This window comes from Semicossyphus pulcher, unplaced genomic scaffold, assembly GCF_022749685.1.
Source record: "Semicossyphus pulcher isolate SPU_LCO1_2020_fin unplaced genomic scaffold, fSemPul1.0.p SCAF_4, whole genome shotgun sequence".
NCBI classification, from domain to species: Eukaryota; Metazoa; Chordata; class Actinopteri; order Labriformes; family Labridae; genus Semicossyphus; species Semicossyphus pulcher.
In genome coordinates this window covers 20,178,118-20,196,757 of record NW_027211715.1, presented here as the reverse complement: position 1 = coordinate 20,196,757, position 18,640 = coordinate 20,178,118, and the positions used below count along the sequence as shown (strand labels likewise).

Below are 18,640 nucleotides of genomic sequence, written 5' to 3'. Positions count from 1 at the left end.
AACAGCAGATTAAGATTTCATAAAGATCTAGATTCGGCTCGGGCGTTTCAGAGGGGTGTACACAAGTTCATGAGCCATGAAACTGCTCCATACTCAAAGTCTGCTGATGATGAGGTGTTAAATTAAAAAGTGGAAAACAGTCATCAGTGATCCTCATTAGCCAAACAACAAATATCAACAAGCAACAAATAATACGTAATGAATGAAAAATGATCATTTTAAGGGTTTTTGTTTTGCATATTTAAATGTGAACAAATGGATTTTGATGGGCTAACGAACAAACCTGTTAAATCAAGTACTGCTATAAAAATAGCTACGATGGAATGACAGTGTGCACTGTCTGCTGTATTCTTATACATCCTTAAAGGTAAAGTACGACAGTTCTTATAATTAGACCAAGCAAAGCTGCTTTATGGTTATATCAGACTATAACAGGATTTTAGCATCGAGGTGATAATGTACTTAGACTTTGCAGGTATTTGATAAGCTTTGATTTGCCTAAAACAGACATTATAATACATATCAATATCACACAATACAATATGATATACAATAAAATATTTTGTTATCCACCTATTTGACAAAATAATTAATATTAAAGTGATAATCTCGAAGATCTCAGTTTCATTCTCATTGGCAGCACCTGTGGCGATAAACGGTAATAGCGGGAGCAGACTTCCCAGATATCCAGACAGTGTTGCATGTGTGACGTCCACGGTCGGCTCCCTTTGTGACGATTGCAACTCTTGATTTTCCTCGCTGACGGTTGCTTTCCTTTTTAGACTGTTTGCCTTCATCTGAGCACTTATTTTTGAAGTTGTATCTGTAGTCATCGATCTTTTCTTTAGTAGATTACTGTTTACTCGCAACACTTGCCGAGACCGGAAAAAGCAGCCGCTTAGGCAGACCAACCACTGCTGGGTGATGGAAAACACGTCACTAACTGGCCGCCGCTTGTGATTTTTTTCCAAGAAAGTTGCACCAGACACCCATTCCATAATAATACTATATACTGCAAATGTAAAGGCTTTCATCAGTGGGCCACAGGCTCAATCACCATTGTGTTACCTCATTTGGTCGACTTAACAGACATTTATTTAAATGAATATCTTCAAGATTATCACTTTAATGATGTTTGTGAACAAATTTGCTATGAAATAATAATCCTTTAAAACTAACAATTGAAAACGTTTAATCTGTCAGTATATAAAATGCTCATCAGACTTCTAACACCACATGAAAAATGCTCATGAAAATGTAAAGTTTAAACTCATATTTATATAAAAGTGACAACTGATTTCTTCAAAGCGATCTGAATTAATCAAAACTATGAAATGAAAATGATGTGTTTGAGTAAGTTTCTATGTCAGCTTTTCATAGATGCAATTACTGCAATTATATTAGACAAGTCTCGGTCAGCTTCACTCATCTGTCCTCTGCAGTTATTTCCCATTTCTCCCTACAAAGCTGCTGAAGCTCAGGTTCTACAGGGACCACGAGTCAACAGGGTTTTTTTAAGTTCAGCCACAAATTCTTGATCTGGACTCATTCGAGACTCGAGACATTAGCGTAGTTATTTTGAACCCATTCAAGTGCCGCTTTGGATTCAAGCGTCTCATAAAGGTCACATGTAGACCTGCAGAATGTCACGATACTGTTACCATTGACTTGATGGTATACGGTACCTTTGCTGGTTTAAAAATCAATAGGTGAGCTGGACGGATGTGAGCCAGACAGCCTTCGCTCTGACTCTTCAGGAACTAGCCTCCCCCCGCTGAGCACCAGTGGCAGCTCCAGTAAATATAGCATAAACACAAGCATGTGACAGTAATTACAAGTTTTACCGGATATTTGCCTCGAGTTGAAAGCAGGATGCTAATGGTTAATTTCTAACAACCTATTTCCTCAAACATTATTGGGCCACCCCCTTTGAAAATGTTCTAAATATACTGATATTGGGGGTGATTACGCGTCTGGCATGTGTGTGTGCTTTGTGTCCTGCTTGCAACAGATTGTTTCTTTCGCTGCCATTTCGGGGCCCTGGAAATGATTTAATTTTTCAATGGCCTGTCTGCTATCAACAGGCTCGCCTCTTGAGAGAGATGTCTGCCTTGATAATTGTGCCATGAACCTCATCAGCATTTCAGATGAAATGGAGCTAGACGGGTCACTTTGAGTTTAAGAGACGCTAATTTGATTGAAATTCAAACTGGGAGCACCAGGAAGTAGATTGTGCCTTTTTCAGTAATGTGCTCCCCTCACTCATGTCGTCTTTTCTCCTCCAGTTACACGCCGATTGTTCTGGCTGCTGATGTTATTTTTTATATTGTGAATTCCAAGTGGCTGCCGTGGCTTCCTGAACAATATGGAGGTTTTAAGGGGTGGAAAACGCAGCAGCGGGGGCAAAACAATCAAGAAGTCTGCAATTAGGGGGCATTTAGCCTTCAGTCTACACTGGTGGTGTCACATTAACAGTGCATGACGTGAAACATGAGAAACTTTAAATGGGTATCATAGACCTCCATGTCTGGCTTCACTAAATACAGTACATTGGTTCATTATAGTTAAAGTAGGAGCTACATTATAATTTGTAAGTAAAAATATACTTAAAACATACATTTATAGAGAAAAACACATCTGTCTTTTATGATTTGATCTGAGTAACACATGTAACGTCATGTGTTTCAGTCTAAGCTCAATTCATTATTGAAGACATTATTGAAGACATTATCTCCGCGTCCCATTATTCCTCCGACATGCTTTACGACGGCGGTGGAAAAAGGTTAAATTGCATGGGGATACATGGTATCAGGAGTGCTATCAGTTACACCTTGTTGGCATCTTATCGCACCCCCTTCGCCGCCGTCAGCGGGGAGTGCTCATTTTTAAAGGAGATTTGCATCAAATCCAAGCAGCGTTTTCTATGACACTCTAATTGTACTGATGTGTGCCTCTCCCAAAAGGTCAGAGATGTGATGGGATTACATTTGGAATACTGCCGCGTGATTAACGGCCTGGTCGGGGGAAATGGAGGCAATCAGAGCAGAAAGTTTCTCCGTCCTGCTCTTATTTTAGTTTTACTTCACGACACTTTGAGAACATCCTGACCTTTGTTTTCGAATGAATGAAAATATCAGGAATTAAATGATGGTTCGTACAGCTTTGGGATTTTAGCCAATGTGGATTTAAGGATATATTCTAGGGATATTTGATTGAACCTTTTATATTTTACTTGAATTAGGCAGAAATATTTCCAAACAAATGTCCCTACAAAATAAAAGCAAATTAAACCAACGAATGTTTCTTGAGCTCATTTTCCAGCAGGCTAATTATTCTCTATCTGGCATTACGGGATAAATTGAATAAGTACCCTTTCCTCTCTTTCCTTCAGTAAAATCCTGTCGAGCAGTCAAGGTATTTATAGAAATGGAATCATTCACTCTGGAGAAAAGTGGAGAAACTCTTCCTTTGACTTAATATTCATTATGTACATGATTAATTACTATATAGCCTCAGACTATCAAAAGATAGTCAGAGATATCATATTTTACATGTATTTAATTAGCGTGCACTTTGAGACCAGTGCCCTGGCAGGCCCAAATGCTGAACTTTTTTACGGGAGGAATTTCAATTACATGCTCGCTCTCAAATTGACGGCTAGGACCGCGCGTTGAAGAAGTCATTAGGGCTTTTTGAATTGGTCTCAGGAGATGCCGAAGGTTTCGCAGATGAGAAAGAATCAGAGTCGCACTCTCCCCCCCGTACATCGGGGCGCCGTTTCTCCACAGCTCTGAAATTAGGGCAATATATCAGCGAGAGCTATCAACACTTATGTCAACATTGTTTCAAAAGAAATACGAGCTTTTTTTTTTACTTTTGCGGTGCTTTCGTCCTGTTGTTTAATACGTGTGCCGGAGAAACGATGGCAGGTCTGTGTCTCATTAGTGTCATGAATTTTATTTTTGATATCATTCTGTTTCATATGCCTAATATAAAGCAGACATTCACTCCCCCGGTCTCATCGGAATCTGTTAGATAAAGCACCGTAATTTATATTGCTCCTGCATGATATGCTTATGCATGAGCAAACGGGGCAGAATCATCAAAGTGACCATATAATATATGGAAAGCGCTGCACAGTCATGAAATATTACCCACCAAAACAGGCGGCGTATTACGGGCCCAGCATGAGGTGCGTGTTTTAATTCCACAACAGTAATTCATTTCCATAAAAACAAATACAATATGCTGATATTCTCATGTGTTATCGCACATGAAGGTCAATAATGAAGTGAAATTCCCCCTGAGAGCCAAACACACATGCACACAGAGATGGAGATGCAAATATGTGTCATTAGGGCTCTGTGATATAATTTACTGCTTTAACGTTGCCAAAAGCACAAAGAAAAAATCCCTTTATTTCTTTTGGTGAAATAATAAAAGTGCTCCCCATCACGTGCATTTGGAAAAAAAAGAAATGTGTGAACTATTTTAATTGCATGCATGCTGGTTGGGAGAAATAGAACAGGAGGAAGAGAGAGATGAATTGCCTTGTGTACTAAAAAGAAAAGCAAAAAAGTGGTTCCTTGTTCTTTTCCCCTGCCGTTCTTCTAAATCAGCGTGTTTACCGTTTGATCATAGGAGCTGTTTGTTTAAGTTGCTGAATAATTTCCATGCTGTAATGTATTCATGATATGCTGCTAAAATGTGGTCGTCCTCAATCTTTAACCTAAACATTCCCGATTTCCAGCCCCCCTGTGTCCGCACTATGCTACACACCCTTACAATAAGCAACTCCACTGCTCCGCGGCGCTGCCTAATATTATATTAATAACATTTGGACACAGAGCAGTGATTACCTCAGCAGCCCAAAAACAAAAGCAAAACCCAAAGCACAATACAATGCTACCAGTAATACATTTTCCAATGATCTGCTGCAAATGGGCGCGCTGGCCTGGGATGAGAAGAAACAAATATTATCTCTGCTCCCTGCTAAATCAGCAGAACACACGTATTGATCCGGCTCCTCACATTGCCAATAGAAATTTAAGTCCCCTCGGTAGCGGAGACGGCTTGCTCGGGGTATTGATGTCATTATCATGATTTCAGTACAGCGAAAGGGTGGTCACCTGCAATTCCCCCGGCTTCAGAGCTCGCCACGGGCTCAATTAGAAGGTCTGCTCTCCAGATGTTAAAGGCAGAGGCTGAAATTAACTTTAAACACTGCCTCCAATCGCTGCTGAAATGAGAAACACAGTGTACTGTATGATAGCTGATATTTACTGCATGCATTTTTAACTTTTAATAACACATTTTGCAATAAACAGAACTAGCTTTGGTAATTATACATCTTGTTTTTAAAGGTAAGACGCCTTGATTAGTATTTTGGTATTTGCCGCTCTTCCAGGTCGAGATTTATAGAGGCTGCCACTAGAAATCATTAATGAGACCTTTGATGGCATTTGGGGTGCAAATTCAAGAGCCTCATCTAGCTACTCAGCATGGAAACCCATTCAGGGAAGGAGCCGGCTCAAATCAATAAGTCGGGACATTCGAGTGAACACAGACTTTATATTTATCTCGTGCAAATGCGCCCCAGCAGACACGGACGCGGGGGGTAAATTCCACAGTCACATGAGGTCCCCCAGTGCAATTGTAGTCCAGAGCGAACACGGCTTTATCTGTCTCCATCGATATCGTTGTTGCATTGATTTGTGCTGTTAATGCACATTTAAATGAATTCTAAATTTCACTTCAGTCGTGATTAGGACTTTGATTGTAATTGCAAGAGAGCTGTACATGTGTAACACCAACACACACACACTTTGTTTGATTTAACCGTGACCATCGGGGATAAAGCACCGAGATTCATTCTGAAAATCTGACACTGTTGGCCAGATATTGACACGACATGTCGCATTATAGTGAAAAAAAATGCTGCCGAGCCATTCTGGATTCTTTGATTATACGCACTGATACATATTCTGACACATCCTCCAAGTTCTTGGAAGTATACCGCACTGTACAGCGCACAAAGGACCTCTTTGACACTGTACACAAAGCGGCGACTCAATACGCCAGCTGAGATTGAACAGGCATGGAATTGACCCTGACTTTATTGCTAACAAGATAATTAGCGTTACCATGTGGTAATGACCATTCTTCTCCATGAGTGTTACACGTTTAGCTTCTTTGTCAGGGAATTATTTCCACCCTGCATTCCAGCTCCTCTTGCAAACACTGTTTTTAACATGTTAGTATTTAATTCCTTTGACTTCTGTTAGCGCACAAGCCTTAATGTGTTTGCTTTTTTTCCCCCCTCAGATGCAACAATCGGACCCAGTGTATTGTGATCACGGGTTCAGATGTCTTCCCTGACCCCTGCCCGGGGACCTACAAGTACCTGGAGGTCCAGTATGAGTGTGTGCCCTATAGTAAGTATGACCCTTGTGTCATGAATTGAAACCCTCCCCTCCTCCCTTCCGCTCTCCCATCCTCCGTTTTTCTTTCTTCCTCTCTGCCCTCGTTCTCTCTTTCTTCGGTGTCACACCGCATCCAGTCCCATTTCTACCTCGTCCTGCCTTGTCCAGACAGTCTGCTCTCTTCTTGTTTAACACCTTCCAGCACCTTTTTTTCCTCTGTCTCTTCCTCCATCCGTGTCACACCATGAACTTTTTATGAAATATGACCTGTAAAAACCCTTCGGTCCTCTCCTGTACTGCCTTTATTATTGATGCGCTCGCCGTGTTTCCAGCAGATCCACGAGCCTGGTTACGATGTAGCAGAACAGAGGGAGGGGTTGTAGAGGAAGTCGTGCTGACTCTCCGCGCTGGCAAGCGAGCGTTTCATTACTCAAGTCTCGTATGGAGAAGTCTATCAGGCGCAGAGCACAGCTCACCTTGATGGCTTAATATAGATCCATAGAACAGGTGTTGAAATTTGTAAACAGATGTTTAATTATGTAACGGAGCAGAATGGCTCCAATCGTAAGTCAACAAGGTAATATTTCATCTAAAGAGATAGTGTTAACATTTTGTCGGCTCCTTGGATGCTAAAATATTCATCGCCATTGGGCTCCCAAACAATCCGTAGATTGCCCTCTGTCCTTTAAGCTGCCATCTTCATTTGCAATTTGTGAGGGAAATTCCCCCATGTAACCTTTACAAACTGATTAATGACAGAGATGTAGATGACTTGCCGGAATCACTAATCAGGTGGAACTGAAATAATGAGGAAGGGAGCGAAAGGTAGATTCGAATGTGTATTTTGTGCGCTCATGTCTTTGGGTGTCTTTCAGGTTGCATCAACTTGAAAAGGCAAATTCAGCCCCGCATATAAGCGCGGCACTTTTTCTTAAGAGTAAAGAGTCTTAAGAGTACACGTCACGCATTTCCTCTGCATTGCTCATTATCAGTATACCTGTCAGAGCTGTGCCCCTTAGTGTCAAATCAGAATGCATTAGTGGGCATCATTAGGTGGTGAAACTCATTACAACTTAAAGGTTAACCTCTCTGAGGCTTTTGAGGACCTGTAATTAAAAATGGAATAAGCAATAATGAGTATTTGAGTCCCTCTTATTGAGCAGAGCCAAATCCTGCAGCTTTTACCTCAAACACCAACCTGCTTGTGTCTTTGCTTTCTGTTTTTTTACTTGCCTCGTTGTTAAGTGAAGTATTGATCTCATGTCTTGCTGTGTTACCTCAAACCTTAATAGTAGGATTAGCCTCAAGGTGCACTCATGTCCACCCACTGTAATGATTGTCTTTTGCCTCCTTCTTGCACCACGGAAACAGTCAGGACCGCTGTAGTGTGGCGAAAAAATAAACTTCTGCCCAAGGACTCTCAGTCCTGGAAAAGTCTGTCTAACCAATAATCCAAACAGGTTCACTCTGAGCAGTTTCAAACATGCATGTCTGTAGCCCCGTCTTTTTGCTTCTCAAGGTCCATGCCCAACCAGAATAGGAGCAAGAACACAGAATGTTTCCTATCGCAACTGCCCCGGTAAGTGCTTAGTGTTGTCCCAGTCTGATCCAGTCCGCACACGCCCAGTCCAGCCTTTCCCACTCGAGCCTTGTTGTAAACTGTGCTAGATTGTGATTTACAGGCCGGTTCTGTGTTATGTTTCTTCCCTCGCACCAGCCCTTTGTCTCCTCTTACCCTAAAATACAATCTATAAACCCGAGATCATTTTGTAGAGAGAGGCAATCATAGGGGAAGATTCACAGAGAAAACCCTCCCTACATGTTAAAGATGAGATAGCAAAGACTTCACTGCAGTTCTCTGGTTCTCAGATGGAATAGATCATATGCCAAATTCAGAGATTTGAGATTAAAAACACTGCAGTGGTTCAGGAGCTTAGGATCCCCAGGATTTGTGGGGATACAAGACTTGAGAAGTTGTTTTGCAAGAAAACGTATTAAATCCCCATTAAGCTGATCAGCGACGGGACTGCAGACAGTGTCCTCATTTTGACTGGAAACTGCCGCCCCTCAAAATCCATCTGTGCCATGAAACATAACAGGAAATTCAATAACATTATAAGATAAACAGCTGCTTTTTTTTGTCTCTTTTACTGACTGAATGTAACGTGCGGTTAAATTAACTCAATCTATTGTCGAAGCTTTTGCATAATTACACGAGCAATTCTTGATTTTTCACTTCCCCGCGAGTGGCTTTTCGCAACAAGTTGACTACATTTCCACCATGTTCCATCCTTTTGGCTCCATAATTTGGTTCTTGTCATGAACTGCCCTCATTAGCAGCATTATCTTCATGTTCCAGCCAAGGATGTAAATTCTGCCTTCACCTGGCACCGAGATGCCCTCTGAATTGGCTCTAGTAATTGCTCGAATCAGGCAACAGAAAAGCCCAGACTGCTTTTTTATTAAGGCTCGTCTGCTCAGGGTATTTAGGAACAGTGGGTTTTAAAAAAGAAATAAGAAGCCATTCTCATTCCTCCCCTTACAAAACTGTAGAGTTTATGCCAGTGGGCATAAACAGCGCTCGAATAGTTTCATTTTTCATCACTCTGTAATGCCTGTAAACCCTCTGCTCCATGCGACAGTGATGGCCAGATTATGAAAATTTGACGTTAAGCTGTGACAGCATGATTTTTGGGTCCCCTTTGGTGTTTTTGTTTTTGTGTCCCCCTCCTTTTTATTAAATGTACTTTACGTGCTGATTTAATGTAGATTAAATACTGAAGCCTCTCACTTAGCTTGCAGTTGGCAGCAGACATCCATCCATGGTGAGATGAAACAGTTATTATGAGCTATGATTAATCTTAATTATAATTGATTAGCAGTACTTCAGAGAAAGCAGGAATTCCCTAGAAAGTCTGTAAGAGTGAGAAAGTTTAGGCTCTGCTGGGTTAGTGTGGGTTGGGATGTGTCTCATGTTTGTGTTAATGTTGATATATTCAAAGTGACTGACTCTCTTCCCTTCCCCCTGTGCAATCTGCAGGAAATCTCCTCGGCTATCTGACTCACTCTCTCCATCCAATGACCAATTTCTGATCACACTGATTGCTATTTCTATTTTTACATTTCTACTAACGTCATCAGGTCTTCAGTCATGTGTTCTCCTTTTCTTTCCAGGCTTCCTTCACCCCATTTCTGTCTGTCCTCTCTGTTATCGCCTCCTTTTGTTTTGTGCTGCCGAGGCGGCCTCTGAGAACTCAACTGTTATTCATTTGTTTGCTTCTTATCTGTGTTTGATCTCTTAGTTAGCTGCAACACACTCGAATTTCTCCTGCAGACTGCCGTCATTTACGGACCCCTTTGAATCCCTAGTTTCCACTGTTTTGTTACTACTAAAGCCTAGGTCAGACTCAGCAATTATAACAGAGTCCAACTGGAATACGGACCTGCACTAATTGGAGCTGGAGGGTTACAGGATACAAGGGGAACCTAATTTGTTATTGTGCACATTATCCTGCTGTGCAAACTGGCCCTAAGTGTGTACAATTAGTATTTCAGCGTCTTTGCAGGCCTTCTGTTTTTTAGCTAGTCGGTTGTTTCGCCATACCAGACTGAACACTGAGAAAGACGCATAAAGGTATAGCTGGAAAGCTAAATAACTGATGCATACAGTCTGTACATGGCAGATTGACATCTTTCATATTATATTATAACAAAGCAATCAGTCCTCTTAGTAGAGTAGAAAAATAAATAGTTAAAGAAGTTGCGAAGTAATGATTTTAATTGAGCCTATTTTCTCTGCTGAATACAAACTGTAGTCCGACACCTTAATCAGAAGAGGCTGCACATTTTCATGATATCTTTCCTGCACACAAAGTAATAAGACATTTCATTCACCTTCAAAATCTATTTTCTATTTCCTGTGATCCCTTTATTTTTTGTCATCGGCCTGCTAACTGAACGACAGACTAGTGGTTTTGCTGAAGTTTAGAAAGACATAGCTTCATCTTCTCGTCTGGCCTGGGCTTTAGACTACCAAGAGAAACTAATTTAATGCAACAATTCTGTGGTTAAGTCATAAATAATTTTCTATATATTTTCAGTATTGCTGTAACAGTTAGAAATAAACTGGTTGTTTTTACATTTAAAAGTCGTTTGCAATGTTCTATTGATCTGTCATTGACACCTTAGATTAATGGGCAGGGTAGTGCTTCCTATCACAGCTGCCTTCAGAGTGCCTTGTTTGAATCATAACCGTGTTGGCTTACTTATAAAGAACTGGAAAGCCAACAATAATAAATGAAGTGCAGCGTTACACGGTGGAATTTAATGCATGTTTGAAAAGTGAATGCACATGAGCTACATTTAGCTCCAGTGATTTACACTGAATACTTGATCCCCTGGTTATAGCTGGCTTCTTCCTGTGAACATATGGCTACATCATTGTTGTAGTGCAGACATTGTATAGTGTTGCTTTGTCCAGAATGGTAAAACTGCATACTTTCTGAATTCATATTTATTTCAAGTATATAGCAAGGACTATAAAGTACTCTTTTTAATAAAACTGTAAAAATGCACTATTTTTTCATGGAGTTTGGTTTGGTTTACGGTGGTGGGTGGATTAAAACAGAACACAGTTTAAAAGCCACTTGTGTGGCTGTTTCACAAAACCCAAATCATGTTGAGTGAAATTATATTGAACACAAGAAAATAAATTTCTGCAATAAATGTCACCTTGCTGTTTTATGCACAGGATGGCTCTGAATCTCAGATAAGCTTTCCTTAGTCATTTTTCAGTTTCTAACTAAAAGGAGATAACTCTCTTGACCTGTCTGTGATTTGTATTATGATTAATCAGATTATAATCGAGCCAATCAGTGATAACTGGCGTACTGGCAGTCTGTCAAACATAAAGTCCATCCACCGCCGTGCCGTACCAGTTGTTATGATCTGTCTCGATCATAAATGTTCTAATTAACCCTTTTCTAAGACAGGACCTTGACGTCTGTGTGTCACCTCTCTCACAACTCTCCTGCTTTTTCTGAATAGGTCTGCCTGTCTTTGTCCATGTCTCGTAACGTGTTTCTGCATATGTAATCGTAGCGATGACATTTAATTCATATTAATCTCTTTTTTTCCCTTGCACCCCTTTCATTCTCTCTTCCAACGCTTAAAATAGAAGTGGAGCAAAAAGGTAAATAACAGACACGATCCAAACCCTAGCTCCTTGTTTTGTGGCATCTGGTTGTAAACTACCTTTTTTCCCATGGTGGCCCAGACAAACCCATCACAGGCGTTATCCTCAGAATCCCTCCCCTACCCCCGACTGTAATGTTAACGTCCAGTGTAGTGCAACAAGGGAAGAGAGGCTGGCCTTAAAAAACGACAGCACTGAAGCAGCCAGAAAATGTAAATGGGGGCGTATTGGCTGCAGTCCATTTGGGCTTCCTCTCCTCATTCTCCCTGGTAGAATCTCATATTGCCTGGCTTCCAAACCCTTTTCCATAGCATGCCATGGTAACAGTGTTTCTCGGCCCTTTTTGTCAAGCTATTGCTTTCTCCTGTCCCCCCCTTTTTTTCTCTCTGAGCCTCCCTCTCTCTCTCTCACTCTTCTCCCCATTATTCTCACCTGACCACTTGCTGCTCTTTTCTCTGTTGATTCTTATGCCTCCTATGCCCCCGAGCAACAACCAAAACACCTCAAGAGACCCTTACTGAATTTTTTAAATCTTAATGGTCGTGACATTTGCACCACTTGGTAATGACAAGCCTCTCAGGTATATACCGTAGACATGGTGGTGTAACTGAGAAACATCCAAGTACACATAAACATTTTGCAGACTCTGCTGATTCCTGCTCTCTCATGACCTCTCCCGTCTGTTGCCGAGTGACTTTAGTTGGCTGCATTTTTTTTGTTTACAGGACCAATTGTTTTTTTTAAGTTTTGTTTCTGTTCTACTTCCCCTCATTTGTGTTCTACTCCCAACAGTAAATGTCTATGAGGCCAAGCTTCTTTTTGTTTCAGACTCCTTTATATACTTAAATATTATGCTTAATGACTTTCCTATTCCTTTTTTTCTTTCTATGCACCAAACCAAAATCCTTATACTGCTTGTGAATATTGGCTGTAGATGTTAGATGTGTTTTGGCCACTTGGTAATGCGTGTCTGTCCCCACTCCTCGTGGACAACCTGTTAAACAAAATGAAGACTTTATAGAGAATATTTGGATGTTACATTTACTTTTGTATGGTTTTATTTTTCACATGTTAACCACTGCCTGTTTCTCATTCTACTTTTCTCCCATTACTAGTTTTTCTTTGTCCTGGGACTCTGAAAGCCATCGGTGATCCTTCCTTTCTATTTGAAGCGGAGCAACAAGCCGGTGCCTGGTGCAAAGACCCACTGCAAGCCGGCGACAAAATCTACTTTATGCCTTGGACTCCGTATAGGACAGACACTCTCATTGAGTATTCCTCTCTGGACGACTTCCAAAACGCCCGGCAAACCATCACCTACAAGCTTCCCCACCGGGTGGATGGGACTGGATTTGTGGTGTACGATGGCGCCGTGTTTTTCAACAAGGAGCGGACCCGAAACATTGTGAAGTTCGACCTGCGGACTCGAATCAAAAGCGGCGAGGCCATCATCAATAACGCCAACTACCACGACACGTCGCCCTACAAGTGGGGCGGGAAAACGGACATAGACCTGGCCGTAGATGAGAACGGGCTGTGGGTGATCTACGCCACCGAGCAGAACAACGGCATGATGGTGATCAGCCAGTTGAACCCCTACACGCTACGCTTCGAGGCTACCTGGGACACGGCCTACGACAAGCGCTCAGCCTCCAATGCCTTCATGGTTTGTGGAGTACTCTATGTGGTCCGCTCCACCTATGAAGACAATGAAAGCGAGGTCAGCAAAAGCCTGATTGATTACATTTACAACACCAAACAGAACCGTGGGGAATACGTTGATATCCACTTTCCCAACCAGTACCAGTACATCGCAGCTGTGGATTACAATCCGCGAGATAACCAGCTCTATGTGTGGAATAATTTTTACATCCTGAGATACAATCTGGAGTTTGGCCCACCTGATCCAGCACATGGTAAGACCCGACCCTCTGCAATCATTCATTTTGCAGACAATAATGTGAAATTGCATTGGTGAAATAGTTGCTGTCAAGTGCGCCTTGATATCCCTTTGGTATTCCCCATCTATGTATCAAGTGTCACAGCTGACTGATTTTTAATTTAGAATCTAATATGTGCTAGATATGTTACGGAAGCTTTGGAGTGTAGGAAAGCATCTCGGAGGGTGAAGTGAGTGGGGCTCTGTGGTAAACAATACCTCGAAGCCAGTTACCATATCATAAGGGATCAGTATCTAGGGGATTTGGGGAGGTTTACCATCCGGGCGTTCCCTGAGTCCTTGGTGCTAAAGCCCAAGGGACCCCTGCTAGCATAACCCTTTTTTTAGAGAGTGTAAGACAGGGAGGGGGAGATATATTTTCACTCCTGGAAACATACATGCCTGGACAGGTGCAAAGTCTGGCCTGGGGCAAGGTTAGATCATTCCCCAGGTGATGCTGGAACTCCAAATCTCCATCGGCCATTAAAAACATAGTTAAGTCTCCGAAGGCGGAGTGTGAGGATTCAAGGTTCTGCCTGAGACAGAAAGAGATGGTAGACACAAGGAAGAGGGATCAATCATCCAGGGTCACATCATCAGCGTATGTTTTTAATTTAGCTGTCAAGAGCTGAGGGGAGGCTCGCCTAGGCGTGCGATAGTCCTTACACTGAGAATATAATAACAGTAATTATCCTAATCCCCTCCACACCCTGAGTCCTAAGACCACGTAATGCTCAACGAAGCCAGCGATGAGCCGCGGAGGTCAAGCAACTTTTTCCACAGATTATCCCCGAGCTCGATATTTATTAATGTGTTTGCTTATCCACTTTTGTATTGATAGGACGTGGCCCCAGGGCTGCTAAATTGGGTTCAACTGGTGGAACAGCATCAATCTGGCCAGTCAAAGGCAAGCTTAACTGTAACAAGTAGTGATGGTTGGAAAGCAGGAAAAAACGTCACCAATCATCGAGAACAAGATGAAAAAACGTTTGCTTTTTCTGTTTTTCCAAATCTGAATAATTCATTCAAAGTTTCTCCACCGCCGATCTATTTTTAAATTCAACATTTGCATATAACAAGTAAATTTAGAGCAACTGAGGAGGACGCTGCTGATAATTTTATTTGCAGTAAAAGTGGCCTTTCTTGCCTTCCCTTTAGAATGCATCTATTTACATGCAATTATGCGTTATATACCGTCAACTGATTAGCAGGCAACATCCTCCACAACAGTCTTTATTTCCAAGTTGGCTGTTGTTGCTTCTTGGAATAAGCGTTGTATAGACGGGCTGCACATTGATTTATTCATTTTATGAATTTCTCATTACTCAGAAATCGGAGGCTTTAGCATCACGCACCCACAGACTACATTGTGCTTATTTGTGTGTGTTGCGAGCATATGTGTGTGAGAAATACCCTCTTAGCATTTATTAACACAGTCAGACGTCCAAAGCAGCACCCAAAGGACCCCCATTCCCTTCCTGTGGATTATGTTTAGAAACACACACTACCTGCCCGTACTGTATTTGCTCCTCGGGGCTTCTGTATTCACACGTCTTTATTTTGATGTCAGCGAGGCCTCTGTTCTTTCTTCCTGACAAATGAGACGTGAGCCTGGCCCTGCTGCTGACTAATGTATGTTGAGCTGCAGTCGATGAGTGCCAGGGAGAATGGTCCAGGATGATCATCAAGATGTCAATAAACTTGTCCTCCCACATGGCTGATGTTGACACATAAATGATGGCACTTTTTCTGCCTGTCACTGAATGCCCTCTCCGTGATATCTCGATGCTCGTTTCAGTGCCTGCTTCACTAGGCACTGAAAAGAGTGATCGGGATGCTTTTGTGGTGTTAAAAGTTGAAGGAACGTTTCAAAACATTTTTCTTTGTTCCGAACATCACGAGCACGTGTGAAAGCTCAGCTCCCAAAAAGCATCGTTTGTGCAAAAGAGCATGGGTAACTGTTAATGTAGACGCGAGAGTGGTGTTAATTGTTTGACTCCTCTCCCTGAAGTAAAACAAACTGTGTGCAGGTTTTGCATTTAACCACAGATTTTGCTTCTGCGAGAGCATTTCAAAGCATGCACAAAGGATGAGTCAACGGTGTAATTGCGGGGGTTGCGATTGAAACTGTATGCATTTTCCTCGCACATCCTACTTCCTTTTTTTCCCCCCCCTTGTATCTCAAGTGCACAAACAGCTCCGTCACATGATTCGCTCCGTCATGGCTTGAATCGTATCAGAGAGATGCTGAGACCCTCTGCGACAGACAGTTGGGTTCTTGTCAAGTCCAATAACGCTGCTCGTGTCGAGGCAAGATCATCTCTTGTAGGATTATGGCGGAGTGGATGGGGTCACATCCAGCACACGGCTCCTCTGAAAGTGGACATTAAATGGGTCAGTAAGCCCCTCTCTTGGCTTTGACCAGCAGCCCCATAATCCACTCATTTAACCATGGCTGGGTGCCTGTTTTCCTTCTTGCATATAGCAGCTCGTAAAAAGACATATTCCTTTGTCGCATCTTGTAAGTGAGATGATTAAATTGATTTAAATGAGGTATTCCCAGAGAAAACTCATTATGCACACATTTCTATGGACCGTTTATTCATGCCAAGCTCCGATATGTGGCCTCAAACCACCGAGTAAGCATACCAAAAGCTATTTTTTACCACAAGTATGCACAAACAGACTCTGCTCACTGCCTCAATGGGACACAGGTGAGCCTCGGAAACCTTTTATTCATCCCCCGTCGCTGAATTATCTTCTGAATAACTTCCGTATTAAAGCCCCCGGAGCAGCAGTTAACGCCCACACAAATCAAGACCTCCCCTTTAATTGTTCGAATGTCAATACATTTGCATACAGTCTCAATCTTTCGCGGCATCCTCAAATTATACATCTGCGAGCGGGGATCGTAAGGGAAGGGAACGACCCAATTTGTTGGAAATTACAAGGCATGGCTCACTGACGCGACTCGCCAATTAGCTAACAAAGCTCCGCATGTGGTCACAACAATGCCCCGTAGTTTGTGTGTTGTGAAAGTGCTTCACAATGCAAAAAACACAAACGCTCAGCTGTTCCACATGCATGTGAGTCATATGCATTAGCAGTCACCCCAGAGAGCCTGCCTCTTATAGTCTGATGAATATACAGCTCTCTAATAAGCGCCGCTATGATTCATTCCCGTCTTCTGCAGTGCTTACACAGAGGTCAGCTCGTGCATGGCAACATTTAGAGAGGAAAGCAGAGAAAACGAAGGGAGGGTGGGGAGGAGAGAGATATGGATACTTTAAACGTCAAAGTCAAGCTCTCGTGATCGTCTGAGGCGCTCAGGTAAAGTGGCAGAGACTTGTGTCACGCAGGAGCAGGGATCAGGATGTGTTAAAAACGACCAATTTGTTTGTTTGCCTTGACAACAGCTCCTCCCCCCCTCCCTCTTTTCACCCCCCTGTCAGCTGCCCAAGTGGACACGGCGGTGTGAAAGCAGAGGATATTGATGTGGAAAATCACCCTTTCTGTTTTTGTTTTTCTGTCTTCCTGTCATATTCAAGTCCTCGTTGTTTCTTCCTCTGTCAGCTTCCATCTTATTGTCTCCCTTTCATCTCTATTTGGATCAGTCTCGTTGTTTCTGCCTCCTTCTCCTCCAGTTTGCCCTCTTTCTGTCTCCTTTTTGTTGCTCTTGTACCCCTCTCCTGCCTGTCGTCTCCCCTTGTTCCTCCTCCTCCTCCTTCCTTCATGAACTGTGCCCTACATGTGGATTGGATGCGGGATTTGCATTCCCGTGCGTGCGTGTCTACACATATATGCGTCTGTTTGGCTTCCCTCCTCAAATCAGGCTCAAGCCGTGGTCGGACTGTTCAAATCATGCCCAGTGAAAGCAGTGCACAGTAAATGACGGGATTTAAGTAAATCCTGAGCCGTGCCCTCTGGGAAACTGTACGCACACAACAACGGGACAAAGAGAGCATTCAGATCAGGGATCACACGCTACCCAAGTTTGTCATTCAGAAATATTTAACCACTGTGGGGAACGGTTTAAAACAGTGAGCAGATTGACGTGACATTATTCCTCTCAAAGATTTCACATGAAACACATTTCTGATTGATTCGGGCTTGAGCTCCTTTTGTTGAGTGAAAGTTGTTAAAAGCAGCTTCTCACTGCCGCGTTCTCACACTCTTTCCTGTCGGCTTTACCTCCTGTTGGCTGCTGTGAGGATAACACCTTTTGTTGACTGTCTACACAACCCCGATCAGACCAAGGCAAACACTGCATTCACACAATAGTCTGCCCAAAAATCCCCTCACCTTTAACCCTCATGTTGGCGCAGTCACAGGTTAAATCAACACGTCCCTTTTTTCCTTATAGCTCACTGATGTTTGGAGCTTTATTCTGTGTGAGCTGGGAAGGATAAGAGCCCTACAGGGGAGTGTATCTGCAGCTAAAGTCCTCCTCCTTCACTGCTGGACTACAGGATCTCCCTATATGCCAGCTTCTCTTCTTTATTCCTCCCATGTAGCCTTTTTAACCACCTCTTTATGACACACTGTGACGTTACTCTGTCTGCGCGGTGACCCCACTGGTCTCGTTCGTGGTAACGATATAGGGTTTGAATTTAGCCGGGGCGATAAAAGGAAGGGGGGAAATCCCACGATAGGGATTTACAGTCTTGTTCACAATGTCTGTGATATTACATCGTGGGATAATACCTCGTCTACACAGTGTCTGGTGTCAGTCAAGGCTATTAAGCACATGAGGCCAGGAGGTCACCTGTTTCCTCTGAAACCCGATCGTGAGCTCCGCCGCTCCTCCTGCGCCGAAACCTCGTACGCCGCGAGGGCCAGTTGTTGCCAGACGAGGTACAACGTTTCACCCCGTGTTTTCTTATATTCCCAAGCTGTTAGTCGCCACTTTCCCCGGGAATGTCTGACCTGCCGACGCACGCAGTACAAGTATGTGGGCACCGGCAAACCCGAGGTTATGATTTAAAATGTCACAAAGAGTTGTTTTACATAAGAAAGAGAGGACGAGGCAGTGCGATTGTGGTTACACTGAGCCCTATAGCCGAGGGGATCCACAGTCTCTTGTTT

General features: G+C 42.7%; 1 protein-coding gene across 13 annotated transcripts in view; it reads left to right on the top strand.

Moving 5' to 3' along the window:
- Window positions 1-18,640, top strand: part of adgrl2a (adhesion G protein-coupled receptor L2a) — a 93,282-nt gene that overhangs the window by 45,335 nt on the left and 29,307 nt on the right. For all 13 annotated transcript variants that reach the window (XM_069679772.1, XM_069679771.1, XM_069679770.1 and 10 more), the window contains exons 4-5: window positions 6,325-6,434; window positions 12,732-13,532. In XM_069679772.1, the coding sequence (XP_069535873.1) occupies window positions 6,325-6,434; window positions 12,732-13,532 (911 nt within the window). The remainder of the gene's footprint in view (window positions 1-6,324; window positions 6,435-12,731; window positions 13,533-18,640) is intronic.